The following is an 18,968-nucleotide window of genomic DNA, read 5'->3' as shown; positions in this document are numbered from 1 at the left end:
AGAATAACATATACCAACCTAATTATTGCTCTTCATTTGACGATATTGATTTGACGACACCCACAAGGTGGACCGACGACATCATAAAGGTAGCAGGAAAGCGCTGGACGCAGGCCGCTACCAACCGGGCAACACGGAAAACATTGGGGGAGGCCTATGTTCAGAGCAGTGGACGTCCAATGGCTGAGGCTGATGATGATGATGATTTGACGATATTGAGTTAATTACAACGTGAGTCCCTGTTAACCTCTCGTGCTAAGCTAAATAAATATGCTTGTGTTATGAGTGCGTTCACCACAATAATCCAGCGGCGGGGATCGAACCCGCGTTCCTCGGATCTCGAATCGGCTAGTTCACCGTTGGGCTATTGTAGCTTAAATTGACCGGTATGTCAACTATCCTAATATTTTTCATTATTTTACTTTACCATGTAAGATAGCGTTTCCACATATGGCTCTACCTTTTAAAAACAGAATACCAATTCAATAAAACACTTCTGTTTTGTATATTTCTGTTTAATATAATTTTACTTATTAACTAAATAATGAGCATAATCTCAAGAAGACATTCTGTACTACCTACAACTTTTGTTGATCACCAACTGAATTAAAAACTTTTTCTTCACACTTTAACATCCACTCGTATACAAATTGTACTAATTTGATAACAGTCCATAAAATCACAACACAAAATCAGCTCCTCTTCTGTTTTTTCCCGCCAGAAACTTTGCGTTTAATGACATTGACAGCTGTCATTATCAATTTGACAATTAAGTACAAGATGGCGCCGACGATCGCGAGTTGGTCCAGCATGTATCGCTCGTACCACGCGTACAGTTTTGAAGGCGAACGAAGGTGGTAGGCACCTGGAAGAAAGAGGATTAATAATTTTATTTTTAGTGGCAGGAGAACCACATAGCTCGCAGAATCGCTAAAATTAGTGGGCGGGCACATAGCTCGTAGAGCGGATGCCCGCTGGGGTAGAAAAGTTCTAGAGTGGCGACCACGAGCCGGAAGACTTAGTGTGGGCAAGCCTCCCACTAGGTGGACCGACGATCTGTTGAAGGTCGCGGGAGGTGCCTGGATGCGGGCGGCGCAGGACCGGTCTTTGTGGAAAACCTTGGGGGAGGCCTTTGTCTAGCAGTGGACGTCTTTTGGCAAAAACGAACGAAAGAACGATTTTTAGTGAAGGATTTGCCTGTATCCAGCGCCTTCCTGCTACCTTTATGAGGTTGTCGGTCCACCTTGTGGGTGGACGTCCCACGCTGCGTTTTCCAGTATGTGGCCTCCACTCCAGTGGGGTGAGTGCGAGTTTACATTAAACGTCGTCACTAGGGAATGCGTCAAAAAAATCTATGAAGATTTTAGTTCTTGAAAGTATCCGCCAGGGTCGCTGTACAATCCGTCATACATTTAATGTAATTTTTTTACGCGCTCACTAGTGATAGATTCTTTTGATTCTTGGATATTTGACACCACTCCCCAATGATTCTAAAGCACAACTTTTTTTAAAAGACACTTCATTCTGGTCTTAAAAATACCCTATTTATTAAAATCTTTAGAACATACCTTTACTTTCAATCGCCACTTCGACGTAATGCGATATCAGCTTAGAGGGCGCCACTGGTCGCTTGCGGAACAACCTCGACACGGACTGCGCCGTCTTCAGGTAGCTGCAAATAAAGAATATTTTAATTATTATTTAAATAAAACTGTGGAGCTTCTGGTTGAAAAGGGCTATTTCCACACTAAACAAACAACCAGCACTTTTTGAATAACCTTTTGCAATTGCAATTCCTGGCCCTTTAAAGTGTCAAATTTGAAGGGAGGATATATCTATATAATCCATTAGGAGGAGCTGCATGGGCGAATGAGCTGACATTTGTGCTGTTACTATAGAGATTGTCATTAATGATCTTTATATCCCCATGTAATAAGAGTCAAGGACTCCGCTCATTTAACATCATCATCAAGTCATTTAAAATCAACTGCGGGACGACTCTCTAATTTACCAGAGGTTTGCCTATGGTAAATTAGAGAGTTATTAACGGCATGAGGGATAAGCCGAGACGCCATGGTGGCCTGTCAACCATGAGCTCTATTCTTGAAGACATAAAGGCTCATCTGCCATATTATGTGAGATCCACCTTTCTAGCGACACTAGCTCTCACAGATCTAGCTGCAGTAGTAAACCTTACCTATGCCGACGGCATAAAGACATACTTAATCAAGTCTAAAAACAAGTGACAATACAAGTCAAAGATGCACCTTAAGGCTCCAGCATTTGGGATTTTTTTACCTTTGTTTGTCAGTTCTTTCTTTTTCCTCAGCGATGGAGCTCCACGGTTACGTGGGCTGTTAATACATAATAAGCTCTATTACAGAAGGAATAAATGCCACTCACCTATCATTACTCAGCATCTCATTGAGTTCTTTCCTCAACTCATCTGCCATATGATGCGAGAAGTCCACCTTCCTAGCGACTCCAGCTCGGACAGATCTGGCCGCGTTGCTGGGCTGGTCTCCGAACATCGGCACAGCTAGTATGGGGACCCCGGCGTTGCCTTAGCTATCCTTAGGGATGTTCTTCTTGTCGTGTTGACAACAAACCTACACAGCGTCAGCCCAAAACTCCGCCACAAGAATGGCGTTGTCAGTAGCCTTCATTAAATCTTCCTGTGTGCAGTTGTTTGGGCACGCAGGGCACAACATCATGTGCTTCGTCGACTGGGGAACAAAACCACACCTGCACTCCAAGTTTGAGCCATCCAAGAATCCCCACTTGAACAGATTGTCCTTACTACGGCCGACCTGCGTTCGAAGTCTATTTAAAAACTTCCAGGTAAGCCAGGGGAGCTCATGTCATGGTGGAGGACTCTCCTTAGGGATAAGATCTAATATTGAGCCACTCACCTATCATTGCTCAGCATCTCATTGAGTTCTTTCTTCAATTCCTCTGCCATATGATGCGAGAAGTCCACCTTCCTAGCGACTCCAGCTCGGACGGATCTAGCCGCGTTGCTCGGCTGATCTCCAAACATCGGCACAGCTAGTATGGGGACCCCGGCGTTGGCTGCCTCTAGCGTGCTGAGGAGGCCGCCGTGGGTGATGAACAGTTTTACGTTGGGGTGGGCTGTGGAAGAAGTAAGGTACAGTTAGTATATTTGTATTGTATTTTGTCATGCAGTGAAGAGAGCTGGAATCTTAAAATAAAGTAGGCTATACCATAGTTATTATTATTCTGTGGCTATACCAAGTGCTTCGTCTATTTCTATGCGATAGATTGAGTGTCCTGACTCAGACGTTCAGTTTTTGCCCAGGAATTCCATTCACGTATTTTGACTGATTTAAAAAAATGACATTAAATGTATGACGGATTGTACAGCGCCCCAAGCGGAAACTTTCAAGAACTAAAATGTTCATTATTTTTTTACCGCGCTCACTAGTGAGGACTTTTGATGTAAACTCATACTAATAACTCAAGTCCTATGGGCTCCCGTTCACATGACAGTCCAGTTTTGCCGGATCCCGGATTACTGGATGCTGTGGGATCTGGCACTGGATTGCCGTGGGAACGAGCCCTTATGGTGTCAACTACCCTACTGTAGACTCACCAAGAATACTAGCTTGTGGGAACCAAGCTCTAACGTGGACATTCTTCGGCGCACCAGCCAGTTCCTTCTCGAACTTCCAGAGCACAGTGTACGGAAGTTCCCCGAACAACTTAAGGAGATCAGCGATGAGGTGCTCGGGGAAGGCCGAAGACTTCAGTACGGAGCCCATGCTGAAGTAGATCACGCCTTTGGAGGAGGAGTCCAGGATTGTTTGGAGGTCCTGGAATAATTTTGTAAGTTTTTAAACTTTCGCGTTCCTTTTCAATTAGAGATCAACACGGGTCTCAAAAGAGTCTGCTCTTGATCACGGCTGTAGGAACAAAGCTATAACGTTCGATGACTACTAATAAAAAATCTTTGTCGGCGAAGATTCTAAAATATTGAACTTCATTCCAACTTTTAAAATTTAAGTTTTGATGGTTACCCAAAATACATTATTATGTTTGGACAAAGGCCTCCTCCAAGATTTTCCACAATGAACGGTCCTGCGCTGCCCGCATCCAGGCTCTTCCCGCGACCTTCACCGGATCGTCGGTCCACCTAATAGGAGGCCTGCCCACGCTACGTCTTCCAGTCCGTGGTCGCCACTCGAGAACTTTTCTGCCCCAACGGCCATCGTCTATGTGCTATGTGCCCGCCCGCGTCATATTATTATTTATTTATTTTATTTCTTTAAATAAACATATTCTTTTTACGAATAAATCATTGAAAGAAAGAAAGAAAGAAAAGTATTTATTTGATGCAAGTCATTTTTGTTCCTGTTGTACCAATCGATCAACATGGAAATCGTTGGGCCTGTTCAGCAGTGGACGTCCTATGGCTGAAATGATGATGATGATGATGATGATGATGATGAAGCCTTACCTTAGGCAAAGGTCCAGGGTTAGCATCTATATGGTATCCAGCAATCGAAATGACATTGGCAGGAACACTCCTAGGCCTGTCAACAGCCGGGTCTGTATTGACGAAGAGGATGGACACGTTGTGCAGGGCATCCTGATACGCTGGGAGGGAGAGCCCTCGGGCCTTCGCTAGAGGACCGAACGCGGACTGGTAGTAGGCATCGTTGTCGGGCTGGTCTCGCCTGGAAAGGTAGAATGATCTCTAATTTAATTGAGTAAAGTCTCAATTTGATCTGTCGTGTGGTTCTGTCAGAGTAGGTATGAGTTCTAGCAGAGTACCTATAGATCATTTCATCCACGAAGACGCGCCCCACCATTCTTCCGCTAATGTTTGAGTGTTATCGGTACACGCTAAATTATATTAGTGCACATGCACACTACAATAATGACGCTCGGATTGCTCGGATCAAACTGCCCGCACCCCGAGCGACCGAGACCAAAAATTGGTGGGGCGCGTCTTCGTGGATGAAACGCTATAACCTACGAGTAGATAGGACCACCCACACTGTTCCTATGGATGTCGTAAGAGGCGATTAAAGGTCAATTAAGCGAACATTAGGTCTCATTCCATCTTGCTGTAGCGTGCAGTGTAGGTCAAATCTTCCAATTGCCTAACGGCAGATGACTAAAGGTTCGACCAAACCGACGCATGCAGCCCGTGTGTGCAATGGCGATCAGTAGAAATCAGTAGTATCGCCATCGCGCACATGGGTTGCACGCGTAGGTACTTTTGTTTGATCTTAACGAACTCCTCACAAATTCTTCTGACTAAATTAGTTGCGGGTCCATAGATTGTTTAACTTTCCCCCGGGACAAACTTGGCCCTCACTGGTTGGGTTTTGGCAGTCAAGCTGTAGATCCTGGATACACAGAAGTTGCAGCGTTGGGAACGAGAGGTGGGAATAGTCCCGTTTAACAGAAGAATCATTCTACTTACCAGTTGCTGATGGTCATCATCCCAAATATGAAGCTGTTAATCATCCTTTGCCACAGCGTCATCGGCACTGGGAAATCGTTGAACAACAGCGGATGGGTCTGGATGGAGCGGACTTCGTCCACCAACATCTCGAGATGAGGATGCATCGTCATCCCACTGAGGAGGATCCAGGGAGCTTGCTGGACTGCTGCGTAGCTGAAAAAAAAATCATAAAACTCAAAAAACTATTTTTTTTTATAGTAACTAGGCTTTTAAAAAGCCCTTCGTTCGTTTCAGCCAAATGACGTCCACTGCCGGACAAAGGCCTCCTCCAAGGCCTTCCACAATGCACGGTTCTGCGCTGCCCGCATCCAGGCTCTTCCCGCGACCTTTACCAGATCAAGACCAAAAGCACTTACATGTGGTATTAACCCTACCACTGCTTCGGGAAAAAATGGGCCAGAGCTGCGAAGAAGCAGCGTAAGAAATTCACGCCCGTATTACAAATGATGCTTGCTTAAGTGAAGCAGCAAATCGAACGCACAGCATTGAATTGAATAGAGCTCTGTGAATGGTTCGCGTGTCACCCTGTGCGTCCACGTGCACTGTAGGTAAGACCTCATAGTTTTTTTTATTATGCAAGACAAGGCAGGTATTTGACCGCAATCGCACCTGGTATTAAGTAAGATGCAGTCTAGGATGGTACATAATAATATCTGCTCTGTAAGTGGCTCAATCACTCTCGCCTTGAAAAGGCCCGGATTATAGTGTTCAGAAGACGGCAGCAGGCAGCAAATTCCATACGAATTAATGAATACGGACTATACGTAGTCTTCTCCACTCACCCACAGTCGTAGTCAGAGAAGAACCACTCCGTCACGACGGCATCAAACTGCTGCTTGGTGAGAGCATCCCGCAACTCCTGGCTGCTCAGAGCAGAGATGGAGATGTTCCGAGCGAAGGACTTCAGGAAGTCGGGGCCTGCGTTCCTGAAGCGCGGCTGGGTCATGTCGATGTCTGGAATAAAAAGCTGTTTGAAGGCGGCGGTTCGCACCGCGAAAGAGACAATTGACGTTAGACAATGTGTGACAGTCCGCGAGCGAGACAGTAGTAAAGCCTTTATCACACGTACCGAGCAAACGGGCGAGACAGTCCTCTCGGCCGAGTACCTACTCGGTGTGTATGAACATTACGCCGAGTGCTCGGCCGAGAGCTCGAGTATGTGACTCGCTCACCCAACTGTCTCGACCGAGTAAACATTTTACTGTCTCGCCAGTTTACTCGGTACGTGTGATCAAGGAGCGTCTTCTGTCTCAGTTTCTTGTCTCGGTCGCTTGTCTCAGTCGCAACGCAAACCGCCACGATCCATGGGTTCGATTCTCCCCTTACGCTAATATTATTGTGCTGATAGTGAACGACAAAAGAGTAAAAAGTGAGGTTAATTGTTGGGAGGGTTAGGTTGAAAAGAATGTATGTTTAAGTATGTATTCTTAAACATACTTAGATATCAGGGCCACCACAGACCCTATGCAACTTTGAGCGTCAACGATCGGAGATTTTGCGACTGTAGATATCGATGCAGCAACGCGATTTCAGTACGCGTTTGGAAAATGTATCAGAATTGCGCGTTATAGCCTCAGCGACGAGGATTCCGTCAACTGGGACCGCAATTAACTGGGACCGCGGTCCCAGTCGCCGGATGCGTAAAAATTAAATAATTTTCTTCCGGCGACTGGGACCACTCATGGATTTTAGTACTGTACCGATTTTGGATTGAATAATATTTTCTTTATGTTATCTATGAGTGGTCCCAGTCGCCGGAAGAAAATNCGGTCCCAGTCGCCGGATGCGTAAAAATTAAATAATTTTCTTCCGGCGACTGGGACCACTCATGGATTTTAGTACTGTACCGATTTTGGATTGAATAATATTTTCTTTATGTTATCTATGAGTGGTCCCAGTCGCCGGAAGAAAATTATTATTTTTTATGGATCCGGCGACTGGGACCGCGGTCCTACTTAATTGTGGTCCCAGTCGCCGGAAGCCTCATAGCGACTGCTGTCTGCATTCAGCTTCTAAAATCGCCGATTGTCGATGCTGAAAGTAACATGTGTGCTGTGGCCTTTTTACTTTTACTTAAATATAAAATTTCTAATAATTTACCTGCAGATAGGGCCACCGTGCTGCTCAAATCTATCATCCTGAGATTCTTATTCGACGTCTTCGACGGGAATGGGGTGCCCCATGTTACCTGTAACACGGTAACTTTGTGATTAGAGCGCCATACTTATGTAAGATGATGATAACCAACTAAAGCGGAGCCGAAAATGTTTTCTCTACAGCAAATCGTACTCGAAATGTCTGGATCTGAGACAGGAGGTCCTCTAGAAGACCTAGATCTAGACCACAAATGTGGTTTAAGCAAATATCTAGCGCTGGTAACAATCATAAAGGAAGGTAGATAAGTAGGTACCTCGCTAAGTGTTTAACTGCTGATTTAAAGAATTTAGCTTACTTGGAGGGTCTAACAGGGATATTATTATTTTGTTTAATAACAAATCACTATTCATTTCAGCTTTGGCTGAAAGCTGGACAATGGCCTCCTAGGATGTCTACGAGAGATCCTGCGCTACCCTCATCCAGATTATTTCCTCGACCTTCACCAGATCGTCGGCGTGGAAGGACTTTTCCGCGTTTTCCGGTCTATTGTCGCCACTCAAGAAGACCTTACAGACGATCTTATAAAGGTAGCAGGAAGTCACTGGTTGCAGGCCGCTACCGCTACAAGCCCATCAATCTGGAAATCATTGGGGGAGCCTATGTTCAGCAGTGAATGTCCTTTGGCTGAAATGATGATGATGACCCTAAGGGGACAGGGTAGGTTATGTGCTCAGTCCTCACCAAGTCAGAAGGACGAAGCATTCCCACTAAAGACCCCGGTACTCCGTCACTCGCGAAAAGTGGGAGATATGGTGATGGCGACGGGTTATGTGGGGCTCTCCCCGCCACAAGGGCGGGGCCTACCTACTAAAATAACCATCTCTGAGCATAGAGGAAGTTCTGGTGTAGCAAGGCCTTTTGTCTACAGTTTCAGACCCATCTTTTGACCACGAGGACATCTTTTATGTGGCGCTGTTGCGCTCTAAAGCTCCACCATCTTGTAGCCTATCCTAATCTTATCTAAAAAAAGAGAAAGGAAGAACTTTAAGGGTTGTTTATTACCTGGTGACCAGCATCCAGTAAGGCGTCCACGATGCCCTTCCCGAGGTGGTTGTGGCTCTTCGAAGGCGTGGGGAAGATGCACAGCACATTGTAGGACCACGCCTGGCTGGCGAATAGCAGCAGCAGCAGTGCTGAGAGCATTGGTGTTCTGTGGAAGAAGAATTTCGTTTGATATTTGACAGCGTTTGCTAGGTGACATCATTCACCAGGGAAGTCGAACCTTAACTTTGAACTCTTCCTTTATTCTTCTGATTAATTTCGTTTCGGGTCCAATGACAGTTTAAGCCTAGACGCAGACCACCGACTTTTAGTAGACCGATAGTTGGTCCCGGTTCTAATTTGTATGAAGAATCATCCGATACCAAATCAGTGTAATGTGCGCACTTTCATACATCTTCATATTGATTAACAGCCCGATCCAACTGTCTGCCAACTAAAAATCGGTGGTCTGCGCCTAGGCCAGTGGTTCTTAACCGGTGGTCCCTGGAGGCATTCCAAGTGGTCCACGAAGACATCGTAATAAACAAGTGACGTGACGTGATGAGTCGAGTCAACACAGTGCAAACGGCGCACAGTGGGCGAGAAATCGACCTCCCCTTTCATAGGAATTTGAAAAAAAAAGTGGTCCCTGACAAGACAGAAATTTGGTAAAATGGTCTATCGTGACTTAAAGGTTAAGAACCACTGGCCTAGGCTAAAGCTCATAGCAGACTCATCAACTCGGAAAGGGATCAACACCGTATTGCCTTTCTGGAGATTTCATCGCCTTTCGCACGCTGTCAATCGGGAGGCGAGGCGTTTACGTTACGGTTACGGTGCGGATAAGTGTGCGTTGCAGTATGGAGTTTCATACAATAATACTGACTGACCGTCTCGAGTTGATACAGTTACAACCCCTTTCAGGGTTGATAAATCTCCGACATCCTTAACTTTCCCCGTGACAAACTTAACCTTCACTGATTAGGTTATTGGCGGTCAAGCAGTTGATCCTGGCTACACAGGAGTTGCAGCGGTGGGAACGAGAGGTGGGAATACCCGTATCCAAAAGGGTACCAAGCAACGGGATCCTATTAATAAATTATGCCTCTGCCTATCTATCATATTCAGGCTGTATTTGTACCTCATGATTTCATGAACAGTGATAGGGAAACAGTTGCAATTGTCATTGAATATGAATTTCCACTGCCACGTAATACAAACACTGATTTTAAAAGACTAGATAATTTATAATGTTGTGTAGATATTGTAGATTAGATACTTTGGACAAGAAACTTAAGATAGTTTAAATCCTTGAACTACTTACGTACATAATATTATTGTATTACGCGGTTGGCAGCGTGTTGTGTTGTGAGGGCCTATTTAACTCAAGTACTTACGCCCGTATTCACAAACGATGCTTGCTTAAGTGAAGTAGCAAATCGAACAAACAGTGTCGAATAAATTTGATTGGTTCGTGTGTCACCCTGTGCGTCCACGCGCACTGTGAGACCTCATAGTGATGTTTGTGAATACGGGTGTTAATGTGCTTTTGTATGGAGTTTGAAAGATTTTTAACGTTTGTCAAAGTTAAGTAAGTTGGTGCAACCCAGCCTTATGCCCGTTTTCACCATCAATCCCTAATTTTTAAGTGACCCCTTTGAAAACAAAATTCCTGTTGTATGTTATACCATAGGGGTCACTTAAAAATTAGGGATTGATGGTGAAAACTGCATCCAGAGCCTAATCTTGCTACCGTGTAGCAGTTAAAAAGATATACGCACTAAGTATGTTCCCTTTTATATTAAAGGCTGCAAAAGCAATTTAGGTGACTACGCCATCGCGCCATACGCTAGTGGCGCGCCACAATGAACCGACTCCAAAGACAGTTTAAACAGTATCTCAATGAACCTCGATCTGGATCTTCATGTCTTTCGGGACAAGTTACCTTCATTTAAAAATCCTAAATAGCTTCGCATCAAGTCGCTGGCGTAATGCAATTCCAGCTTAATAATACTCGCTGAAGAAACCCTTTTCTTTTAGTGTAGACACTGTTTAAATGTATAAGTCCACTAATGCATGCCGTGGCAACCTATAATTAAGGCAGCACTTAGATTAAGTTTAAATACGTTGTAGTTAAATATTGATTGTCTTCTAGTGTATGTCTTGTTGGTTATCCTATTAAATAAATAAAAATTAATAAAAGTAATTAATAGCAGACAGTAGATGACTGTCGAATTATTATCTAGTTTAGATAACGTACGACCCCACAGATAATATAATACTAGGTACGTTTCTTATGTAAATATCTCTCAGACGAAAAGTAAATGATAAACTTAACATAAAATAAAAAATACGACCTATTGTTTGTTCAACACAACACTGCAAAACAAATAATTTGCGCAATTTATTTAATAGGATTTTCCCGCAGTTTCATCATCATCATCATCATTTCAGCCACAGGACGTCCACTGCTGAACATAGGCCTCCAATGATTTCAACATCGCCCGTTTGGTAACGGGACTATTCCCACCACTCGTTACCACCGCTGCAACTCCTGTGTAGCCAGGATCTACAGCCTGACCTCCATAAAAACCCAACCAATGAACCTTCATTGGTTGTTTGATCGCCCGTTTGGTAGCGGCCTGCATCCAGCGCCTTCCTGATACCTTTTTAACCTTTAGGCGGCTTCGCCCTCATGAATTAGGGTTTATTACAAAAAAAAGATATAGCTTATAATCATCGTCATCAGGTCATTTAGTCTACACTGCAGGAGAACGACCCTCTAATTTGCCAGAGGCAAATGGAGGATTTAGTTTACTCCCCACGCTGGCCAGACGGGTTGGGGAGGCCTGTGTCCTGTTATTTTTCTTCGGTTGACGGAAAAGTGACGTTTTATTCTTTTATTTTAAACTAGCTTTCCGCCCGCGGCTTCGCCCGCGTGGATTTTTGTCTGTCACAGAAAAACTTAATCGCGCGCGTCCCTGTTTCAAAAACCGGGATAAAAACTATCCTATGTTCTTTCCCGGGACTCAAACTATCTCTATGCCAAATTTCATCAAAATCGGTTGCGAGGTTTAAGCGGGAAAGCGTAACAGACAGACAGACAGACAGACAGACAGACAGACAGACAGACAGAGTTACTTTCGCATTTATAATATTAGTTGGGATTACTTTTTTCTGTCCTTGACATGCTAATGATTATCTGCATAATATTTCGTATAAGAAGAGAGCAAATGAAACCATATTTTTCTTCGGTTGACGGAAAAGTGACGTTTTATTCTTTTATTTTAAATTACTTTTTTCTGTCCTTGACACCTGTATTCAAACTATGTAAACAAATAAATAAATAAATCTTTATTTGCCAGCATGGTATACAAAGGGGCCGTCCATATATTACGTCATTCTAAATTAGGGGGGGGGGGGGGGGGGGGGGGGTCTAAAATCTGAAAAAATCGATGACGTAATTTATGGACGGCCCCAAATATGGAATATTCATAATGTTTCAGACATGTTTAGCCAGAGAATTAAGCATGCAAATTATGGTAAAAAACTCAAAACAATGCTCAAAGTTTAGCCGGGCCTTACAGTTAATAATTCTTTAATGTCAATAAGATAGCTACAGTGCACAGCTTGATGTACTGACGCCTGTACAATGGGTTAACGGGATTCCCACCTCTCGTTCCCACCGCTGCGACTCCTGTGTAGCCAGGATCTACAGCTTGACCGCCAATAAAACCCAACCAGTGAAGGCCACGTTTGTCCCGGGGGAAAGTTAAACTGTCATTGGACCCGCAACGAAATTAATGCAATGGATTATTGCCCATTTTCACCATCAATCCCTAATTTTTAAGTGACTCCTATGGTGAATCTCAGGAATTTTGTTTTCATATGGGTCACTTAAAAATTTGGGATTGATGGTGAAAATGGGCATTAGTTACTTATTTACTTTTTGTTTATCCATTGTTTTTACATATTTTGTAATCTACAGTAATGATCTAAACGCGGAAGTTAAACTGTTAAGTATCTGCCTACGTTCAAACAGAATCTCCATAAAAACAGACCTTGAAGATGGACAAATTACCTAGCTGTTATACAGAAACATAGACCTTGAAGACGGACATACCTAGCTGTTATACAGGGTGTACCAGAACAGTCTATTCCACTTTGATCACCAGGATTTAATCACCCGGGATATCAAATTGAACTCCAGGAGACACTTTGGTGTCATTTGATCACCTATGGATAAAAAGTCCATTTTGATCACCTAGGTGAATCAAACTGCTATGGGAGGTAGCTATTGACCTCTAACCTACACCTAAAAAATATAAAGAAACTAGCTTTCGCCCGCGGCTTCACCCGCGTGAAATTTAGTGTCACAGATCGTCATAAATTACAGCCTATATGTTATTCTGGGTTATAAATAATAATACTGTAAAGTTTCATCAAAATCCGTTCAGTAGTTTTTGCGTGAAAGAGTAACAAATATCCATCCAGACATTCAAACTTTCGCATTTATAATATTTTTTTTTATGCATAACAAGGCAGGTATTTGACCACAATCGCATGGGATGCAGTCTAGGATGGTAGGTACATATCTGCCCTGTAAGTGCTTATTCACTCTCGCCTTGAAGAGGCCCGGATTATAGTTTTCGGGAAAGACAGCAGCAGGCAACGAATTCCAGTCCCTAGCTGTTCGCATAAAAGAGTCATCATTAAGTAGTCGTCATTAGTAGGATAAGTTAACATTTCATGTCAACATTTTAGCGAAAACACCGTGACCAAAGCTGTAAAGTATTATATTAATTTGTCTTTGTTAATTACACCAGAATATCTTAACAACATTTGTTTTATCAATCAGTTTAAAACAATAAATACAATGAATTACAACAGACACTTGACTGATGATAAAAAGATAAAAAAAATCTCGACTGTTGATAAGATATCTGAATGACAAGCATTTTATTTTGAAATAGGCATTTTTAGGGACCCTGTTGCTATCCATATTGTTTAAGTAGTCTTATAAACAATATGAAAATGTAATAACATCGAAAACCGTAGATATTTTGACCAAAAACATTATTAAAAGACACTTGACGGACGGATTTGGATAAGGATTATTACTAGAAAACCGGCTTAACTTCGCTGTCTGTCTGTATCTAATGAACCGTGATAGACAGACAGCTGAAATTTTCACAGATGATGTATATTGCCGCTTTAGCGACAGATATTAAAAAAAAGTAAATATAAAGGGGGCTCCCATGCACCAAACGTGATTTTTAGCCATTTTTGCTCGATATTAATAATGGCAACATGAAGACGCTTCAAATATTCACATAATTTTTTGTTCCCTCCTAAATTTTATTTTTTTAAATACATAATTATAATTATATCTCTTTTTGAAGTGAATAGGTACTTTTCCAACTCGCACTTGGCCGGTTTTTATGCAGTAGAGGACGGTCGTCTACCCCAGACTTTGTTAACCTTTATTATGACTTTGACTTTAAAAGAGATAAAGTTGATAAAGCAGAATAACTAGTAAGTATTTACCCAGCTGTAACAAAATTACTACATTTATTTAATCGTCAATTTAAATGTAAGCTAACCTAAGCATATCGGCATGTTGTCTACATAAAATTTTAATTTGTATTAAATTAAAGTTCTCACCTTATTTTTAACCATATTTTACCATAGTTATTCTCTTTAAATCCGAAAATAATAAAAATTTTGGAACTCACTGTGTCCGTTTAAGGGTTAATGAATAAAAATAGCACGTATTGAGTACCTATTATTGAGGTGGTTTCTTACATTTTGTTAGATATTTAATTTATAATTTAAGTAATAATTATTACTTACATTAAAATCTAAAAACCGTGCAATAAAAACAAAAGTACCAACGAACTAGCAAAAAACCAGTTTATTTTTTGTCAATAAGTTAAGTGCACTGCGGATGCTAACAGTCACTAAAGGTCACTGGCCTGTGATATCTGTACGAAATTAAAACTAATAAAAACTCTTTAGTTCTTACCTCATCTTCAAGCCAGTATCAAAACACTGTCACGTATTAAAAAAAACACAAATTAAAATAAAAACCAAACGCGAAATTCACAAAACAAAAACTAAAACATTCCGTATTCGAATTCAAAAATTTAAATTTCGAACGCGTGATGGCGGCAGCGCGGTCTGGGTTTGATTGAAACTCGCCTCCGCATCCCAAATGAACAAGTTCAAGGTTTGACTCATAGATTAAATACCCCGCAGATAAGCGAGTGCTAATCAGCTTAACGATATGACAATGCAGTTAGTACTTGGTTCGAACTGGAAGTTTATTTTTAGACGTAAAATAAGTCTTTGTTAGATAATTAGCTGACTGAGCTAGTATAATACTAAGGCTGGGTTGCAACATTCTAATTTAACTTTGACAAATATCAAAAATCTGTCAAACTCCATACAAAAAGCACCGGTTTACGTTAGTTACCGTTAAAGTTAGGTGGTGCAGCAACTCAGTATATTATCCTTCCTATACAGGGTGGAAACGTTAAGTGATCTCACTCGATTATTTCTTAACTATACAAGATATTAAAAAACTGGTTACTGATCCTGAAAGTGCTTAATGAGCTCTTTCAAACGGTTTACCATTAATAAGTTACAGAATAAACTGGATCTATCTGAAAATTCAATGTTTCCAGCTTCCATACTAAATGTATGCCAGACACACAATATTAGAAGTGTAATTTTTTTAATTTTATAATAAATACTTAAAATAAACTCGTAAATTGTATTCTTATTTTAAATTATTAATGAAAAACATTGGTTTTAGGCTTTACTTGCTATAATATTGTCAAGAGATGAGTGTCATGACTGTGGTAGTACTAAATGTAAATGGAAGAAGGAAACATTGAATTTTTTGTTAGATCCAGTTTATTCTGTAACCTATTATTGATACCATTGGATAGAGCTTGTGAAGCACTTTTAGAATCAGTAATCAGTTTTACGATATCATATGTAATTTTTAAAATAATGTGACTTTACCAAATGTATGGAAGCTGGAAACATTGAAGTTTCGGATAGATCCAGTTTATTCTGTTCTGTAACCTATTATTAATACCGTTTGATAGAGCTCATGAAGCACTTTCAGGATCAATAACTAGTTTATTGATATCTTGTATAGTTTAGAAATAATCGAGTGAGATCACTTATCGTTTCCACCTTGTATATCTTTAATGACTTTTTTATACGACTATAGTCGCAGTTGTCAAGAAATTACCCACCACCTAACCTACTTACTTACGAAAAAGTCGGTCAAACTCCATTCAAATAAACTGGTTAAAGTTATAGTTAGAAAGGTACCTACAGTTAAAGATAAGGAAGTTAGTGGACATTTTCTACATGTACCCATGATTTAATGATCCACGGGTAGTAGTAATGATCCATGAGATTTTCCACTTAGAGCACCTATCGATATTTTGGAATACGCCAGGTGCTATTCGTCTAGTATTCGCCTAGTGCTAGCTGTTGTATTTGATTGTCTTCGCTGAAAACCCGATATGTAGGAAGTTAAGAACATATTTTGAAAGTAGGCATAATCTGAGTAACTATCTACTCTGTTGTCCTTGTTTAATCTTTGTACTAAACCTGTCCACTTATTACGTTTGTGTAGTAAATAAACATCACACTTCTTATCTTTGTTGTAAAATAACACCTAAGACTAGGCGCACACCACCGATTTTTAGTTGGCCGATAGTTATTATTACAGATATCGGCCAAATCAAATCGGTGTAATGTGCGCACTTCCATATGATAGGTACATGGCCATACTGATCAACTACCCGACTAAACTATCGGCCGACGAAAAATCGATGGTCTGCACGGGCACCCACTTGCATAAGATGCGACATTGTTTTTTACCTATCCTATTAGTCGTCATGTACCATCGCCATCGGCAACAGTGTTAACTATCCATTGCCTGTCATGTCGTCTCGTTCTATCGCAAAGAATCACCATTTGATGAGAGCGAGAGCAAAAACGGAAATGAATAGTTAACAGTGTGGCCGTGTTTACATTTATTTCGTCTTTTTAACCTTGTCTGGAAATTATAGAGACGATGTTTTGTTATGACATCGTAAACGAATTACTGTTATTTAACTGTAAATTCTTTTATTTTTGGTCAGTTGCGGTAGCGTGTCAAACCAAGTTCAAGTAGATTTGATTAAAATAAACGGGACTATTCCCACCTCTCGTTCCCACCACTGCAACTCCTGTGTAGCCAGGATCTACCGCTTGGCCGCCATAAAAATCCAACCAATGAAGGTCAAGTTTGTCCCGAGGGAAAGTTAAACTGTCATTAATAGAAATAAAATAAATAAAAATCATTTGTTTTCAGACAAAAGCAGTCCATAGTTTGGTTAGTAACAATTTGAACTTAGATACGAGTCATTGGACCCGCAACGAAATTAATCAGAAGAACATAGGAGTTCGAAATTTAATTTGATTCAAATAGTGTTCCGTGTTCCATGGTGCTCTTTGGGTACGGAACACTATTCGCCCATTTCCAACAATTAAGCAAAGAAAAAATGAATAACGCTAACTTTTTAGTAGTTGAATCATCATCATGATCCTCATCATTGGTCTCCACTGTAGGAGCAACGCCCTTTCTGATTTACCAGAAGCAAATGGAGGATTCGGTTGGGGAGGCGATGTCCGTGCCCATTAGAAATCGAACCCAGGACCTCTGGATCTGAAGCAGGTGGTCTCACCACTAGACCAGAGGCCTTTCGTAAAGAGGTTACTAAACATTTGTGTGTCATCTGTCATCCGCTTTGCACTGGAGGGAAGTCTAACTTCGAACTCCTCCTATGTTCTTCTGATTAATTCGTTGCGGGTCCAATGACAGTTTAGCTTTCCCCCGGGGCAAACTTGGCCTTCACTGGTTGGGTTTTATTGGCGGTCAAGCTGTAGATCCTGGCTACACAGGAGATGCAGCGGTGGGAACGAGAGGTGGGAATAGTCCCGTTTAGACCACAGAGGCTGTTGTGGGAACAACTTCAAGTAGGTACTTACCGCATTTTGCCGCCTTTTTCACAATATAATTGTTACTCGTTAAAGTTCAATTTACAATGTCACTGTCCTATATCTACTTATTATAATAGAAACAGACATAAATTATGTTTTGTAATATTGTATTGACACATTAGAATTCTAAACAAGTATGAACACATCGATAGAAGTGGTACTTTTATATTTACAATGATCGATGATCGATACTGAGGTTTAAGTTGAACTAGCTTTTCCCGCGACTCTTCTCGCATGAATTTTCTGTGAAAGAAAAAGAAATAAAAAATCTTTTGTGACGCAACTCGCGAATATACTAACCCGTTCGCGCTAAGTTTGCCGGTCCGTGGAATGAGCGTCCCCTCTCCCAACCGCGATTAAACGCAATTATTTAGTGATTAAACGCAATTAATGTGTCTTATTTTACGCAAATACTCAATTTTTTATCAATAATGATAAATAAAAAATATTTTAAATATAGTTTGTTATAGTTATAGACGCTTCCCTTCGAGTGACGGCATATATCGCCAGCGGCAAGCTTAAAAAGCGAACGGATAGTAAACTTTTTTTTGCCAAAAACAACTCCTACATGTGAAATGAATCTTAAGTTTTCCAGCGACTTCATAAAATGAGGTTCTCAATTCGGTTGTAGGTACCTACATTTTTTTACCATAAAGGTACCTTCAGCGTTCGGTTTCATCCCGCTATTTAATTTTTTTAATGTTTGCAATGTTAAAACGCATTTATAATATTAGTAGGATGTATTTAATTTCAAATCTACCTCAAAATCATCAAACTTTGTGCAGTATTATCGACACGAAATTACAATAAACAAACAGACACTCACTTGCTTTTATTGGGATATCGATTTAATAAATTGTGATTTATGTAGTATCAGTAGTACTCTTATCAAGCCTTGTAAATGTCATGATAATAAATGTTTAACTGACTGATAAATAGATTCCTAGTTAATTTAATTAAAAGTATCATGTCGTATTACATTGTCTTGTTGTGCTCTAATGGCTCAGTTACACTATGCGAGGAAATTGACCGAAACACGCGAACACGCACTTCGAAGTATGGGCGACGCACAGCGAAACTAACTAAAGTGCGTGTTTACACTATCGCCAGTCACAAACAATACTATGAGGTCTCACAGTACGCGTGGACGCAGAAGGTGACACACGAACCAATCACAGAGCTGTATTCAACGCTGTGCGTTGGATTTGCTGCTTCACTTAAGCAAGCATCGTTTGTGAATACGGGCGTATGTCTCGATCAATTTTCC

General features: G+C 41.2%; 1 protein-coding gene across 3 annotated transcripts; it reads right to left on the bottom strand.

Annotated features, from left to right (window-relative positions):
* Positions 1-521: 521 nt before the first annotated feature.
* LOC114353020 (UDP-glucuronosyltransferase 1-7C-like) lies at positions 522-17,822 on the bottom strand. 3 transcript variants are annotated; one of them, XM_028304825.1, is made up of 11 exons: positions 17,690-17,822; positions 8,654-8,801; positions 7,595-7,682; positions 6,277-6,448; positions 5,453-5,647; positions 4,478-4,697; positions 3,614-3,833; positions 3,062-3,132; positions 2,404-2,552; positions 1,569-1,672; positions 522-865 (listed from the first exon to the last, which is right to left on the bottom strand). In XM_028304825.1, the coding sequence occupies exons 1-11, from the start codon at positions 17,692-17,694 to the stop codon at positions 693-695; spliced, it is 1,545 nt and encodes a 514-aa protein (XP_028160626.1). In that variant the 5' UTR covers positions 17,695-17,822; the 3' UTR covers positions 522-692. The 3 variants fall into 3 exon arrangements, with proteins under 3 accessions (XP_028160626.1, XP_028160624.1, XP_028160625.1); XM_028304823.1 differs by lacking the exon at positions 17,690-17,822 and adding an exon at positions 14,658-14,852; XM_028304824.1 differs by lacking the exons at positions 2,404-2,552; positions 17,690-17,822 and adding an exon at positions 14,658-14,852 and having other exon boundaries at positions 2,913-3,132.
* Positions 17,823-18,968: the final 1,146 nt, after the last annotated feature.

Source organism: Ostrinia furnacalis, unplaced genomic scaffold (genome assembly GCF_004193835.3).
Source record: "Ostrinia furnacalis isolate ACB-3 unplaced genomic scaffold, ASM419383v2 OfSCF1534, whole genome shotgun sequence".
In the NCBI taxonomy this organism is placed as follows: Eukaryota; Metazoa; Arthropoda; class Insecta; order Lepidoptera; family Crambidae; genus Ostrinia; species Ostrinia furnacalis.
Note: the sequence above shows the minus strand (reverse complement) of the source record. Positions and strands in the feature narration are given on the sequence as shown.

Bases quoted from the DNA above. Each gene is read 5' to 3' on its own strand.
- LOC114353020 (XM_028304825.1), bottom strand. The intron at 7,683-8,653 runs GTAATAAACAAC...ACCGTGTTACAG, and splicing joins TACTGGATGCTGGTCACCAG to GTAACATGGGGCACCCCATT. The intron at 6,449-7,594 runs GTAAATTATTAG...TTTTTATTCCAG, and splicing joins CACGGTGGCCCTATCTGCAG to ACATCGACATGACCCAGCCG.